The following is a 17,391-nucleotide window of genomic DNA, read 5'->3' as shown; positions in this document are numbered from 1 at the left end:
GGAGGCTAGATGTTCTCGGGAAAGTGGCGACGGAAGTTTCTACCTCCTACAAGGCTACAATCCATGCTCCTTGGGAACCTCTCGTCAACTATTTTTCTTAGAGAAATTGTATTCCCCTCAAAGAAAATTCATTCCTCCAGATGTTCTTTCTGCTAGCATGGTTTACTTCAATTATCTCCTAGTTTTTTTTTTGACATTAACTTTTCTTTAGGAGATAGCAAGAATATAAATTTCTAGAAGGACAGGTGGACAGAAAAGCCTATCTAAACTTCATCCTAATGCGACTTCTACCTCAAAAAAACATATTTGTTGCTTAGTGCTTCAACCCTGAAGGTTTTTTTTATTAGTGAATTCAATTTGATTGGCGAGAAGAACTTCTTTTACAACCAGCAGCCTATACAGATTCCTGAATTTAGGGGGTGCTATCTCTCCATTTGATTCTACAATCTGAAAGCTAAATCTTTCGACGCAGGTGTGTACCCTTACTGGGAGACTTTCCCATTTTTCTCAATAATAGAAGAATAAAGAAATAAAAGGTTTGTTAAGCTAGCATTGACTTTTAAATTATTCAACTGAAAACCTGATCTATGTGAAGCTTGAGTTACCTAACAATGATAGCATTCATCCCTCCTAGTTTTCCATACACCTTGTAGATACAGTAACTGGACATTCAAGGAGATTTGCACAGAGTTGATGATTGTAATATCCTTTCATGTAGTTTCGATAAGTACCTAACTTGGACACTTAAAAGTTGAAGAGTATAGATGTCTCCTCCGCCAAACCCCAATTCGGATTCCTCATGCTTTTGCCTACTGTGAATACACTAATGAACGGAGTGATCATCGACAGTTTTCATCTTATCTGAACAATGAGAAATCAGAGCTGATGGCACATTGAGGGTATTTTGATCCTCGCTCTGTTTGCAAAGAAATGCAAGTTGTTACATGTGTCAGGCTTTTTCTCTCTGCATAAACTATTAAGCATATGTTAAATCTGTTTCCCAGAGGTAAATGAGATAAGCGGCTCCTCAAGGAGCTACTTGGAAGCTGAATGGAGAAACTGGTTGCAGCAATACCACCTCAAATGCAGAATGGACAATGTCGTGACAATCGACTACAAGCATAATGATGTAGCCTACAAAGAAAATAAGGTGAAGTGAACCATGATTCAGAAGCTTCTTCTTACAACTCAGATCCATGTGGCATGGCAGTGCCAGCTATGATGTCAAACGACAGATAAAACTTGAATTCTTTCTGCGAATCTAGTGATTGATTCCACAATAAAAATGTTCTTGATCAGTCATTTTCTCCAAGATATTGAAGATACCTGTCCGAGAAAATCCTTTTTCATAATTTCTGATGCGGACCATTCTGAACTTCAAAAGGGTGGTAGCCTAAGTGGTTTCCTAACGGAAGAATGTAGGTTCCTTCAAAAGAGGTAATCTGCATCAAAATAAATACATTTACTCAATCTATGCAATGTCATGATGGATCATCGATCCATCAATTGCACTGTTGTTCAAAATTCAAAGTACTTTCTATTCCCTTCTTCTTCCTCTCAGTGAATCACAATTCACAACTGGACTCAGCATCAGTGGAGCTTTTCTTCAAGTAAAATCTATCTGAAGAGACACTTAAGAGCTTATTGAGAGACATCCCTTTCCCTCTAATGTCCTTCTTCATCTCATACCGATACTTGATCCGCTTATCCAAATTGTACCCAAGAAAGGCTGGGAACATCAAGAGCTCTCCTACCTCCCTATCCATCCCCTCAATCAGAAATTCCATCTTCTTCCGCAATGACTCATGGTTGTACTGCAGGACCTGCGGATGCTTCTTGCTCATTGACAACACGTCCTCACATGATAAACCAAAGCTGAAAAATAGTACTACCACCATCTGCATATTCTCGCAGCTTGTCCGTGTAGTAGCTCCAACAGCAAATGCTAGATCTTTGGTTCGATGTTTATATCCAATTTTGACTAGAAAAGCCAACTTCTTGGATAGATTCTCCAGAAACGAAAGACTGAGAAAAAGAGGAGCTTTGACCAAGAACTTGAAGACATCCTCTGCGTCGAGCCCACATTGCTTGAGAAACTCAACCCGGGGTTTCAATTTCCTCTCTTTGCTAACACTGAACACATTTGGGTAAACTGCTGCTATCTTGAAAAGCTCCTCGCCAGTGAGCCCGACGGATGTCCAGAACTCCAAATGGGACTTAAAATGCTCGACGGTGTACGACAAGATTGCCGGGAGTTTACGAATCAAAGCTGCAGTGGCCTCCTCATTCCCGTTACTAAGGTCAATAAGGAACTCGACTCGGGGAATCAATTGACTTTCCAAATCCAGATTCAGAAGACTGGGGCGGCGAACGATGATCTCTGGCCATCCAAATCTTTTCAAATAGAGAATCAACTCCTCTAATTGCCTCACAGGCATTTCAACAAAAACCTTACGGACATCCACATTGTTGACCACATGAACCAACCTCTCGCGCGGCACCTCGTGATCTAAGAGGAGGGTAACCCTAGAGGCGAAGCAAGAAAGGGTTTGAACACTTGCGGAGAGTAGAAGACGCTCGATCTTCGCAGGTTTGAGGCCGGCGAGATCTTCTTGGACGAACTCGAGAAAAGGGTCGATCTCCCAGGAGGCGAGGAGATCGAGGCGACGAAGGACGACGCGGCGGAGGGAGACGGCGGCAAGTCCAGTGGATTGCAGAGTTTTGATGCGGCGAAGGAGGGACTCTTGGGAGGAGACATCGAGACGGGGAAGCTTTTGGGTAAAAGCTTCGGCTTCTCTCTCATCGAGGTTGAGTTCACGGTTGAGGAGGAGTTCTAAAGGGGGAATGGAGGTGGTGTTTGCTGCAGAAGGAGTGATGGGTGCTCGACGGCGGCGACCGCGGCAGCAGAGTGGGGTGAGATGGAGGAGGTTTTGGTTGGAGTAAAGAGGTGAGGACGAAATCCAATGGCGAGTAGAGGAAGGTGGTGGTGGTGGTAATGGTGGGGTTAGGGTTTTGGTGGGAGTGAAGGAAGGAGGTAAGGAGATGGAAGCCATGAGAGAGAGAGAGAGAGAGAAAGAGAGAGAGAGAGAGAGAGAGAGAGAGAGTTGGGACCCTAATTAATTCACTGCAGGGGAGGAGATCCTGCATTTGGCATTTGATTGGCTGTAACCTGTAACTTCTCCGGAAACCAATAAACTATCTCAGCGTACTAAATTCTTGCATTCTGGATTGCAGACCACCTCCCCTAGCACTTCCAACTATACCTCCGGAGGAAGTTACGATTCTAAATACTACCAAAAGTCTGCCCGAGAGAAGATGGAGTCTCCACCAGCGACGACAAGAGGCGAGGATGTGCACCAGAGAAGGGCATCATCATCGTCGAAGGTGTCGGAGCCGGAGATAGCAAAGCAGATGGAAATGAACAAAGGGAAACCTGTGGAGCCCACCAGGTCCTGGGCTTCTATAGCAGCTGGGAGTAAGAGAGCACCAGCTAAACCGGAAGCTATACCGGCGGAGATTCTAGCCAAACTACGCAACTAGCTGGAGGACAGTGTGGTGATTGAACCTGAAATTCTGGAGAAATGTCGGGAAAGATGGAAGCTACCACTGTTTGGAAGGTTCCTGGGGAAAGGCATACCGCTGGTTCAAATAAAAATGCTACTAGCTAAGCTATGGGTTGGAATAGATGGCTTCTCAGTCTCAGACATGGCGGAGGGGTACTATGTGTTCAGATTCGAGGAGGAGGAAGATTTGAACCATGTGTTGACCAATGGGCCGTGGACAATACAAGGACAAGTACTTAACCTAATACTCTGGCGAAACAACTTTTGACCGTCGCCTGAGGCGTTCACTACAGCGCCGGTATGGATACAGCTCCACAACCTACCGTAGGAATACTAGAAACTGGAAGCCCTTATTCCCGTGGCTGCTTTCTTTGGCAGACTGCTACGGGTGGATGAAACAACCTTAGACCACACCAGAAGCAGATTTGCCTAGGTGTGCATAGAGGTGGACCTCAGCAAGCCTTTGAAAACAGCGGTCTGGCTAGGGCTAAAGGAAGAGAGTGTGGACCAGAGAGTCATGTATGAAAGCATCCCAAAATTCTGCTTTAAGTGTGGAAGGATAGGGCATAAGGTGGAAGAGTGTGGGTTCAAGCCAAAAGACAGATTGAATGAGCCGCCGGTGACCAAAGATGGTGAAGGATGTGGAGACCACCAAAGGCCAAACCCTAATCCGCCAGAGGGGGAAGAGGAGGAAGACATCTCGTACTTTGGTCCATGGTGCACTGTTCAAAGGAAGCCTAGGTGGCAGGTTACCCAAAGAGGGAAAGGAACTAGTGTCTTCAATAGGAACATTGCAGGAGCGAGGAAAGGCCAGGTTCCAATAGCACTAGAGAAAGAACGGTAAAAAAATCAGAAAGATAGGAAACAATATCAGAAGGTCAACACTGCTCAGGACAAGGAGAAGATCGCAGGCCAATATGGCAAAGATCACCAGTAGGCCAGTACTAGTAGGAGGGCGGAAGGAGGAGTTATCATGGAAAAGTCCAGCCTACGTCGGGCGCATGCTTCTCCATGTAGAACGAGAGCACGTTGAGAAGCTCAAGAAGGTCGTAGAGGTAAACCTAGGAGAGGAAATAGCGAAGTGGGAAACCTCGAAACTAAAGCCAATCAGGTCAGGAGGAGTGATGATTGCAAATCGGGCTGATGGTCTCGCGCATAAGAGGAGATCCAACGGTGAGAAGCATAAGGATGTACGAATGGAGGAACGAGATGGCGACACAAAAGAGGACCAATTAATGCAGGATGAGACGGAGCAGGAGGGCGCGGATTACAAATCGACAGGTGTAGAAACCGTGCAAGGGAGAATTGCTGTTGTCCAAGGGATAACAGTGCTGCTGGGCTCTAGCGACCAGCGGGCTAAACGGTCGGCCTACGTCAAAATAGTTAGAAGCCGAGGAGGAGCGCGAGGGACTACTAGTGAATACCCGGCGCATATTTTACAAGATGGGATAGTCACGGCAGGCTATACACCCTCCTCAGTGTAGAAGACGAACCCATCAGACAAGCACGGGGAAACGGCGAAAAAGTTTAAGCGGTGCTTACTGCAGGCTAAGCGGGAGGAGGAAGACAAGGAAGGGGATGAGAGACAGTTACAACTGGCCCTAGTGGCAAGCTATGGAACTGCTGCTCCCGGTGAGAATGCCATGGATCTAGAGGATCCAAATGAAGATATCAATGGAGGAAGTAAGGGCATACCTACCTCCAAGAGAGGACGGACTCACTGACAGACCGTCTTCTTGCCAAACCAAGGGTTTTTTAATGTTAAAAACCTTAGTGTGGAATTGTAGAGGTGCCCGCAAGAAAGAGGCACTAGACCGTTGTAGAGTAATGATCCGGGACCTCAAGTTGGACATGTTAGCCTTGCTAGAGACGCATACTAGCTGGGACGAAGCTGAGCAGGTGACAAAGAAGCTCGGAAGAGGATGGGCGTGGTTTGCCATTCCGGCTCAAGGCAGATCAGGAGGAATCCTAGTTCTCTGGAACAAGGAGATCGGGTGGGTGGATGTGGTAGCTATATCTAGATATGTTGTGCACCTCACCATCACCCTCACGTCAGGGCAAACCTAGATCTGGACGATGGTTTATGCTAGCACTCACATAGAAGCCGAGCAAGAGCTATGGGAAGAACTAATGCACATGGCCACAATCAACACGCCGTGGGCACTAATAGGGGATTTCAACGCCTTCCTTTCCCCTCAGGAGAAGCGGTGCAGTGGAGCGGTAACCCTAGGGCCTAAGTACAAAGCCTTCGCGAAGTTCGTGAACGACGCTGGGCTGTGCGACCTGGGGTATGAAGGCATCCCCTACACATGGTGCAACAATCAAATGGGTGATCGGCGCATGTGGATTCGTCTAGATAGGGCACTGGGTAACACGGAGTGGGTGAGTGATCACCCGGCATTCAAAGTCCAGCATCTGGACCGGGGTGCCTCAGATCACGTGCTGCTCCTCCTCAGTGTGTTGTTAGCAACGTCAAAGGTGAGGAGACCTTTCCAGTTTGAACTCTACTAGATGGAATATGAGGAATGTCAAAGTATTATGGAAGACACATGGGCGCGGCATGTCGGATGCAATCCAATGCATGCGTTCACGCACCACATCAGTGAACTTCGGAGGAGCCTGAACAGGTGGAGTCGCGAGACGGTAGGGCGCGTGGAACGTCGACTGAAAGACACCAGCACCCAACTGGCAGACCTAGAAGAGCTGGATGCTAATGGCCAACTGTCGGAGGAAGGATTGAAGAGTCTAAGAAGCTACTACAATCATAAAGCTGCCCTCAATAGACAGCTAAACATCAAGTGGCTGCAATGGTCCCGCCTTAGGTGGATGGCAGAAGGAGACTGAAACACCAAATTCTTCCATATCTCGGCTACCATGTGAAGACAATGGAACATGATACTAGGTATAATGGGTGACGGTGAGAGATGGGTGCAGGAACCCACCGAAGTGTGCCAAATTTTCACCTCCTTCTACCAAGGTCTCTGGGGTGCCGTGGAAGATCGTGGTTATGGGAGAAACGAGTGGCCCATGCTTCCGTGTATCTCGGCCGATGAAGCAATCGCGCTGGAGAGGCCTATTACGCGGGAGGAAATCAAAGAGGCGGTGTGGAGTCTCCCGCGGGGCAAGGCTCCTAGCCCGGACGGGATGCAAGCGGAAGTCTATACCAAATACTGGGATACCATCGGTGGCAGCCTCTGCTAGGCGGTTGGCCACTTCTTCACCTTCTCGGCTATGCCGAGATCATGGGGGGAAACCTTCATAATGCTCATACCCAAGAAAGAGCACCCGACAAGGGTGGCGGACTATAGACCCATTGCTATGTGCAATGTTGTGTATAAGGTCATCACAAAGGTCATGGTCAGTCGCTTAAAGACGGTGTTGCCCAAACTCATAAGACCGGAACAGGCGGCCTTCATTGCCGGTAGATGTATAGGTGACAGCACGCTGGCAGCTCAAGAGGTGGCACACTCCATGGCTGTAGATAAAGGAGAGAAGCCTATCATGATGATCAAGATGGACATGGAAAAGGCTTATGACCGTGTTAACTGGCAGGCGGTGGTAGGATCGCTGCAACTGATGGGTTTCCCTCCGCAGTGGTGTAACTGGGTGTAGGCATGTATCACATCCCCCCGTTTCGCCTTGCTGATCAACGGGAGCCCGACAAACTGGATCACACCTCACAGTAGTCTGCGGCAAGGTGATCCACTCTCACCCTACCTCTTCATCATAGTCATGCAAGTTAGAGATGTACAGATGTCTCACCTGTTGTATGCAGATGATCTACTACTAATGATGGAGGCATCTACTGATAATGCTCAGAGTATTCTAGACTGCCTTAATCGATATGAGCAAATCACCAATCAGAGAGTTAATTATAGCAAGTCGGAGCTGTATCTTCCAAACAGGATCGAGGCAGAAGTGGGTAAACAGCTCAGCATGAAGCTTGGGTTGAAGGTGGCAGCCATGCCGTTCAAATACCATGGGGTGCTTATCTCGGGGAGGAGAGTGAAGGTGAAAGAGCATCAGGTTTTGGTGGAATGCATCGACAAGAGGCTTGCCGGCTGGAAAAGGAAGCTACTGTCACAAGCCGGCAAATTAACATTGATTAATGCAACTCTGATGTCGATCCCGGCATACTGGCTAGGCAGCACTTGGTTGCCGGATGCGGTGCTGGAGGAGATGACCAAAAAAGCACGGGCCTTCCTTTGGGAAAACAGTGCTGGCCACGAGTTACACCTGCTGAACTGGGAACAGGTCACCACCACCAAGCGGCAGGGCGGCCTCGGGGTTCGACGTCTCAGAGATGCAAGAACAGCTCACCTGAGCTAGCTGGTCTTCAAGATGTTAAACAGGGAGCAGGCCCTATGGATCAGACTAATGCAGGCCAAGTATGGGAGCTTGCACCCATGGGAATCAAAGAAGACAACCAATGCATCGTGGGTGTGGCGTGCTCTAACCCAAACCGCCAAGCAATTAAGGATGGGCTGTAGAGTGTTGATTGGGGATGGCAGGAACACGAGAGCAGCTTATGATCCATGGACGCAAGAGGTTCCGTGGAGCAGACAGCCGAGGGAGCTCGCGAGTTCTCTAATGGACCAAAACTTGAGGGTGGCGGACATCACTAACAACCAGCGNCTGGACTACCAAGAGGCTTTGTAGAGAGGCGGGCTCGGATATGGCGTATGAGATATCAACCCCCCATGGGTACCGCCACCAGTGAGGACAGGTGGATATGGTGGCTACACCCAAGGGGAACTCCATCAGTTAAAGCTATCTACCACTCTCTACAACCGCAGAGTGAGCACCAATGGGAAGGGTGGAGGATTCTCTAGAGGCTACCGGTAGCTTCGAGGATTAGAACTTTTTGCTGGAAACTCTTGTGGGGCAAGCTCCCAACGCGAGCCTATCTTCAGTACATCCATATTGGATCAGAGGAAGGGTGCGCAATGTGCGGGCTGTTCCGAGAGACGGTCGACCACCTCATGTTTATGTGCAGATACAGCCGGGGGGTTTGGGAGATTCTGCGAACCAGAGAAGCGGTGGATACCGCAATGATAGATCAGGAATGGATTATGAGAGAATAGAGCTCAAGCAAGGAGAAAGACCTAAAGACTATAGGGATAATAGCCTGCACATTGTGGACCCTTTGGAAAAGCAGGAATGAAGTTGTTTTTAGTGAGAAGAAGACACCAGAGACAGTAGTGGTGAGAAGAGCAGAAGCTTTAGCGGAGGAGCACAGGCAAATGACCAAAGAAAAGAAATAGAAAGGAGCGAGTAGCAGAAAGAGATGGGAACCACCACAGCCAAGGTGGATTAAGGTAAACACCGACGGCGCGCTCCGGGCGGGCGCCTCTCAAGGAGGTGCAGCGGCCGTCTTTCGTGATGCAACTTGGGAGCTCGTCCAAGCGGTTTGGGAGCCTTGTCCGGGGAACTTGGCCTTGCAAATTGAACTGTGGGCAATCAGAATGGGACTGAAGGTGACCGGTAGAGACTGTAGGTTGGTGTTCGAAACAGATTGCCAGGAGGCCATCAGATGCCTGCAGAGAGTGGAGCACTGCCCTTGGCGCGTTAGGAACCTGGTGCAGGAGTGCGTCGACCTCGCGAAGGAATGTCTGGAAGTTAGGTTTGCTCACGTAGGTAGGGAAGTTAACAATGTTGCTGACTGGGCAACTGCTAAGGCAAGCGTGGCTTCCGGCTCTAGCTTTTTCGAGCGGTTAAGCTACGCCCCCCTAGAGTTTTGTAAACTTATTGCTGTCGATGCGGCTTACGGGTCGGTAGTTAACTAATATATAGCTGGAAACAGCTCCTTGACAGTAAAAAAAAATTTCTAAATACTACCTGCCAGTGACAGTCAAAAAAAAAATTCTAAATACCAGCCAACTCTAGTAGAGTTGGCAAGTACTTTCTTTATGACCAAGGAGGTCATAGGTTCGACTCTAATTCTAAATAATATTATGGAGAAATTATTTCGTGGTTTTGTGGCTTGGCTCGATTCGGTTTATGGCTCAACAGTGTGATTAGTTTGGAGGAACAGCTTGGCAGCGCAACGACTTAAAGCAGGTCTCGGCAGCATTTGGTTCGGAGCAATTGTTCGACGACCCAAATGGCTTGAAGCCTAGACTATGCAGCTAAAAGCTCGGTGGGGCTTAAATGCCTCTGTATCTAGGGAGGGTTGGCTCTTTGTTCAACCTATATCTAGTCTTCAGGCTCATGAATGATCAAAAAAAAATTCTAACATGGCCGATGATCAATGCTTACAAGAATTAACATGATTAGCATCCATTCTTCGTGCTTTTGTGAGCCTCCATTACTGAGTAAAAAAGAAATTCTGTTGACTTCCTTCTCTAGCATCCGGACTCGATGGCAGCCGGATGGAAGAGGAAGGACGAGCACCACCAGTGTTGGCAGGAGGAGAAGATGTGTCGCTTTGGAGAGCCTCGTCCTCCAAATCTACTAAAGCTAAGCAAGCTGAGAGGAGGACCTGGGAAGAAGTAGCAACTGGAAACCAACGAAGCCTCAGCCTAGAAGGATGTATTTCGGAAGACATTCTAGCGAAGATAAAAGCCCAAACTGATGAGTACATCATCCTAGAGCCAAAGGTGCTGCAAGCATGTCGAAATAGATGGCAGCTCACCTTGTTTGGCCGGTTTCTTGGTAGCGGCATCCCCTTAGCTCGACTCAAATACATCCTACTTAAACTATGGTTTCTCGGTGTCCAACATGAATGAGGGATTCTATATCTTCAGGTTTGAAAGAGAGACAGACTTAGCCTATGTTGTAACGGCCCCAACCGACACAGGCACGTGCACACCACGCGCCCACACGGGCACATGCACACCACGCGCCCACACGGGCACACACGATGCACGTGACAGGACAAGAGGGGCCTGTCACGCATAGATACACCCCTATGCTCACATATTCAATCACAAAATAAATCATGACATCATCAAGTTAAACACGTTTAAGTTATCCACATCTAAATCCACAACAACCATATTAGATAACTACATAATCTGACATGATCCTCACAAGCTAGGACAAATTATCAAAATACAACTAAAATAACTAATACAAAAATATACTATAATTCAACCTATATTATACAAATAATCATCTATACAATGGAGTACAAATATTAAATATTGGTATAACTAAGCATCTAGATAAACTATCTTCTATACTATCTCACATCTATAACTTATCTCATTTTTGCTCTAAAATATCTTCTTAAGATATCTCAAGTCGCTATTACATACCATATATCTGAGGGGTTAGAAAAGAAATAAAAAGACTCATGAGCTAATGGCTTAGTGAATAGACCTTACCCTGAATTAATGGTGTCAAACAAAGAGTAAATTATGTATTGGATAATATGAATCAAAAAGGAGCATCATATTATGAATGAGTATATAAATGTGTCTCAATAATATATAAATGTATAGTGGATATCATGCCCTAATTGATTAAATATATAAATTCTTAATAATGTATAAATAAATCTCCATGTCATATCATTATCATCTTTTTCTCAAATATGATAAATATGATGCATGTTAATCATGACCATGTTATAATATCAAATACAACCACATATGATGCATAATGACCACTCGATAATCAAGTATACTAGATGATAATAAAATCATATGCATTTCTCAATATCTCAGTTATTAATATTGACTCTGAATAACATCATCATACTAGACCACTATACACAGTCAACACTAGGTACCCAATCTTAACTTCCAACCCATAGGCTCAGAGCATACTCTGCCATATGCTAATGGTATCTCAGTCATAATCATACCCTACCATATGCTAAGGGTATATCGGTCATAATCATACCTGCTATACGCTAAGGGTTATCGGTCATAATCATACCTTACTATACACTAAGGGTATCTCAATATCTATCCAAATTGGGAACCCCACTAGTCAATAGAAATCACAAGAGGGTAACTCGCCATACGCATGCCCTAACGAACGGTAGGTGTCTGATTATCTGTGCGCACTAGACTTAATTGACCTCGGACATGAACTATGAGATATCGCATATCAGCGACCATAATCATCACATCAGGCACACCTAATGCTGGCGCCTACTTAAGTACCCACATACCTTTTCTATCAACTTTTCTATCAATGAGATTTATGCATTTTCTTCTATATGATAGATTACATGCATATATCCAATATTATAATCAAGTCAATGCATATCAAGAATTTATGTGGTAGGGAAATAAAAAAAATAATCCAATGCAATCTTGAATCATACATCTAACACATGCATATCAATATTAATCTATCACATGTATACTTATGCTAGAGATCATCTTGGCATAAAGTCATAATAGTATAGTCATCTCCAATTATCTCTATATATTTTACCACCATACTCCTATCTTAGATCAATCTAATAAAATGTATGATAAAATATGCTCAACTGAAATCATCTCTAGATAAGATCATATAATTATGCTGGAGGTTAAAACATGCATATACATAACTATATAATATATCCTAATTTAGAAAAGACATCTAGGGGATAAGACTTCTCACATCTAATTAGAAGACATGAACCATGTATCCCTCACATTTGTCAACTGAACGTTAACTCGCCGTTAGCAGAGTCTACATAGTCTCAAATAAGGGGTTTGAGGTCTGAAAATATTTAAGTAGCATGTAGTTAGTCGTTTATCCAATTAGAATTAATTCAAGTAAAATATAAATATTTATTAGGTTTACATTATTAGATCTACATTATCTATACATTATAGATATGATTCAAATACTATAATTATACTATTATCATAAAATGCTAGTTATAATATAATAAGAAGATGTTTGTTTCTTTTTATATAAAAATATTCTAAATATATAATTATAAAATAAAATAAAAGGCTAAATAACTATAAATAAGATATAATTACATACAAGATCTATTTATAATTAATTTTTTATTATTCTTATTGTTTCTTAACTAATTAACAACTACATAATCTTCACTTAGTTATATAGTATAAGAAATAAGCAAATAAATAAACAAGCCTATTATTTTATTCTATACAAAATAATATAACTAAACCGATGGAATTACTTACTAGCTTTATATAAATAATAAATATTAGGGTATATTTATAAATCTCACAAATATAATTAATGAAGCTAAGTATTAGTCTATCATATGCAAGTAAGCTTATATGTAAATAATAGGTATGTTTACGTGTTTATAATATAATTAATCATTAATTATACTAATTATAATTAGCTAATAGTTACATTACCAAATATAAATCTATATATATATAACAATGTAATTAACTACCTAATTAAACTAAATGCATTAGTTACATAAAATCCTTAAATAATAGAAAAAGAAAGAAGGAAAAAGAAATAAGGAAAAAAGAACTGCTATAGTGTTGGGCTCGGCCCAGCACTATAGCAGCCATGAAAGAGGAATCGAGGAAGAAGAAAAAGAAAGGAAGAAGAATGAAGAAAGAAAAGGGAGAGGAGAAAAAGAAGAGAAGAGAAGAAAGGAGGAGCCAGGCCGGTGGGGAGGGGCTCGGTCGTTGTTGGCCAGCCAGTGGTCGGCCTCTCGCTGGCGGCTTGGGTACGACGAACTTGAGATCACTAGAGAGAGAAGAGGAGCAAGGAGAGGCTTATCTCGACAACGACGACGAAGATGGTGGCGATAGGCCGGCGTCGACAAGAGGGGGAAAAGAGAGTGAGAGAGAGAGAGAGATCAAGAGAGGGAGAGAGTGATGGGAGAGCATTTTAGAGAGAGAAAAATAAAAAGGAAGGAAAAGAGAGGCGGTGGTGGCGACGAGGGATGCGTTTACCATGACCTCGGTGTGGATCCAACTGCATAATCTGCCCAAGGAATACTGGGAGCTTGAGGCCGTCATCCAGTGGCGGCTTACTTTGGGAAGCTGCTGAGAGTCGAAGAGACAACACTCGACCATACTCGAAGTCGCTTTGCCCGAGTATGTGTGGAGGCCGACCTGAGTAAGTCGTTGAAAACAGCTGTATGGTTAGGCTCACGGATAGATAATTTGGATTAGATAGTGGTGTATGAAAACATTCCCATGTATTACTTTACTTGTGGGAGGGTAGGCCATCGTGTAGAGCTATGCAAAGCCGGAGTGGAAAAGAAAGAGACAGAGGTGAAAAGTAGCCCAGCTTGATCCAGCAGCAAAGACGACAAGGATAGCTAAGGAGAGCAACAGGTGAAGGGGCAAGAGTCCATCTATGGACCATGTTCATTGTTCAGAGAAGGCCACGCCGAGGAACACTGAGGAGGGAGAGCTATGCAAAACCGGCTGGAGAACCAACAAAAAATAGTAGGGATAACCAGGATGGTCCAAAGGTCAATAGGGGGAGTTGGGCACAAGGACAGAGGCAAGAGGGATGGAAGTCTTACCAGGAGACTTCCATTCCTCGAAATGGTACAGAAGCTACCAATGCAGCCAATGGGAAAAGGGGAAGTCATATCTTAGCAAAAAGAATGGTAGGAGGAAAGGACACCTCAACAAACCTCATACGTCAGACACACCAAAACCATGCAAACACCAAACCAAAAGAGGGTACGTCGGGGGTGACAAACAAAGAAAAGGCCAAAGTATATGATTTGGTGGGTCCTTCGCATGCTTCTAAGATATCTTAGATGGACTTACCTTAAGATACAGGGGAACTGCCAACTTACCAAGTAAGTGAAAGGAGGGATGAAGATATGGAGAGTTAGGAAGGCAAAGGTCACAAAGGGGAAGTGGAACGCCACGAGAGTTAGCGTGGCTCCAAAGAGGTGATTGACCAAGGAATGGCAATTATCCATGGGGTGTATATTTGCCTTGGCCAAGGCAATAGTATGGAGCCTCGTACCCCATTCATGAGGACCACTAAAGAGAGAGTCTATGTGGATCGCTCGAAAAGACTATACCTAGCGAAAGTTGTTCAAGAAGAGATTGCTCATGTATGTTATGGACCAATAACACCAACCAAAGGAAAGGCCATAGAGGTGCATGATCAAATGGTCACAAAACTGAAGGTGGTCCTATCCCAAGGCAAGGGGGAGGCCAAGAGGAAATGGAGATAGATCAAGGGCAGGCCCAGCTAGTCTTGGTGGCATATGAAAGGGGAGGACCGAGGCAGAGACCTCTTGCCATAGACTAGCCTAGGCAGGAGGAAGGAGGCCAATCCCATGCCCCGAAGAGGTGGATGACCTAGTGAGATATGCTCACTTACCTTTTTTTATGCTGTTATCATGTCCTAAGCAATAATTTGGAATTGTTGGGGAGTTATGAAGAAAGAGGTCCATGATTGATATCGAGATCTAAATCGTGAACACAATTTGGATTTCCTTGTTTTGCTTGAGTCACATGCAAATTGGGAATCTACCAAGGGGGTGGCAACAATTCTAAGGAGATGCTGGAGCCGGTTTGCAGTCCCAGCGGAAGGTAGATTTGGCGGAATCATTATTATATGGAAAAAAAGAAGTGGGAAGGGTGGATGTCTTTGTGACGTCTAGATATGCAATATACATCATTTTCTTTGACAAGAAGGGTCAAACCTGGGGTTGGACGCCTGTGTATGCTAGCACCCAGCTAATTGACTAAAACGGCTATGGGAGGAGCTCACCAACGTTTTGAGCATCAACGCCCCCCTAGTGCATAATTGGTGACTTCAATACCTATACATTAGTTAACGAAAAGAGAAGTGCAAGTCCAACGATATTAGGGCCTAAGTGCAAAGCATTCAAGGCCTTTATTTATTAGGCAGGCCTCGTTGATCTAGGTTATGAAGGACCGCCTTTCACTTGGTGTAATAACCAACTTGGCTCCAACAGAATCTAAATCAGGTTACACCGTGCACTAGCTAACATTCAATGGCTAGGCCACCACTCAAGCAAAATAACCCACTTGGATCAGATAGCATCGGACCATGCTCCTTTACTTTTAATGATGCTAGGTGAGAGTAGAAGACTGAAAAGACCTATGTGGTTTGAACTACTATGGATCAAACATGAGGAAAGCGAAAGGCTAGCTAGGGAGGTTTGGTCTCGGAAAGCTAACGGCAACCCAATGCATGCTTTCGCCCACAACTCATCCAAAAATGGGGAAGGCAAAGTTTTGGAAAGCTGGATACCCACTGATACACCTTGTTAGAGTCTTTTCTTATTATATTAGTTATTTGTTTTCATTAAGATAAATTTTCTATAAATCACGTTAGATCACGGAAGGGGGCGCGTTTGAACGCCTTTGCGAATGCCTGCCATCAGTTCCCAAAAATAAAGAACACAAAATGTGCATTTGAATATAGTCGGGCATTCGAAAACCACGTTTGAATGTCTACATCAGGTTTGCATCGATAGAGAATGTTTTTTGTGCATTCTAACGCAGTCAGGCGTGTTCGAACGTGATTGGCAGGAATCCACTAGAATTAGGGTTAATAATTGTTATTTTGGTTTATTGGTTAGCCACTACAAAGGTGTGGATGGCAGCCAAAATCATTATGCTTAATGAATATTAGTTTCTTTCCTCATCTATCCCCTCTCTAGTCTCTCTATCCATATCTCCATCCTCCCTCTTCACCAACCAGTCACCTTTACCATTGGTAAGGTCTCTCCTAACTGTATCAGAGCCAAGGAAACCTTAGACCTCCATTAATAGTGGAAACAAGGAAGATGGCATTAATAAGGAGATTAATGGAGAACACACTGACAAGGGAAGACTCAATCCACGATAATTCTAACCGTGAGGCTGATTCCTTTGGGGCAGCCACGGTAGGACCAAGTTAACTAATGTCCATGGGTGCGAACATGAGCTTGGCAAATAAACTTAGGAGCATGTTCCAAACATTACTGCATAAGGTTGACGCAATGCAGAATGATCATAATACTTTAAAAGAATATGTCATGAACTGATCAGCTTCATCATCTCCTCGACGAAAATCGGTGCCTCAAGAGAGACCAGCGGTGGGACCACACCAAACCGATACCCCACAGGTCCAGGTGCGACATATTAATGTCAATGATCATCTTTTACCTATTCCTACATATCATCCCCTATCTCTGATACAAAACCCAAGACCAGCAGTGGTGGAACCCAATAGGGGTGCGGCACCGGTGCGCTTCGTCGATGAAGAGGATTGGCACTTAGAGAATGATGTTGATCCCTTCAAAGATGGTGATGGACGTGCTCGAGGATATAGAAAAGGAGATCAACAAGCACAAAGGTTCAGACCTAAACCAAGGATCTATCGCGAACCCGACAATACTATCCTAGGGAGAACCGCATGCTTAGACTTCCCAAAATTCCAAGGTGGTGATCCGACGGATTGGGTGTTTCAAGTGGAATAATACTTTAATTGTCAAGGGACAACGGAGGATGCAAAGGTCCAGATGGCAAACTTTCACCTCCAAAGAACGGCATTACATTAGTATAGATCGGCTATTTGTGGTGAAGGATTTACCGGTTGGGCTGACTTTTGTAGAAAGATTACACACGCAGATTTGGGACAATGACATATGAAGATTTTGCTACCACATTAAGCAAGATGGTTCAGAGGATGACCGTATTGAAGTACCAAGCAGAATTTGAAAAAGTTAGTAGTCATTGCAAGCTACCTTAGCTCGAACCGACATTGATGAGCAAATTCATTTCAAGGTTGCAGGACGAAATACAAGTGAATGTTCATTCTCTTTGTCCAACCACTCCTGAGGAGGCCTTTGAGAAGGCCGTGAGGATGGAGAAAAAGTACACGGCTCTCAAGATGGCACTGAAAATAAGTTGTGGCAATCGAAGTGGGCGATTTGCACCTAGAACGCTGG

The 17,391-nt window shown here is 44.6% G+C and overlaps 1 protein-coding gene across 1 annotated transcript; it reads right to left on the bottom strand.

Annotated features, from left to right (window-relative positions):
* Positions 1-601: 601 nt before the first annotated feature.
* Positions 602-3,273, bottom strand: LOC140798464 (transcription termination factor MTERF8, chloroplastic). Its single transcript, XM_073152298.1, has one exon. It carries the CDS (start codon positions 3,051-3,053, stop codon positions 1,566-1,568), a length of 1,488 nt encoding a protein of 495 aa, XP_073008399.1. The 5' UTR covers positions 3,054-3,273; the 3' UTR covers positions 602-1,565.
* Between the last annotated feature and the right edge of the window lie 14,118 nt (positions 3,274-17,391).

Source organism: Typha latifolia, chromosome 12, assembly GCF_019914945.1.
Source record: "Typha latifolia isolate L0001 chromosome 12, TyphaL0001v2, whole genome shotgun sequence".
Lineage (NCBI taxonomy): Eukaryota > Viridiplantae > Streptophyta > Magnoliopsida > Poales > Typhaceae > Typha > Typha latifolia.
Note: the sequence above shows the minus strand (reverse complement) of the source record. Positions and strands in the feature narration are given on the sequence as shown.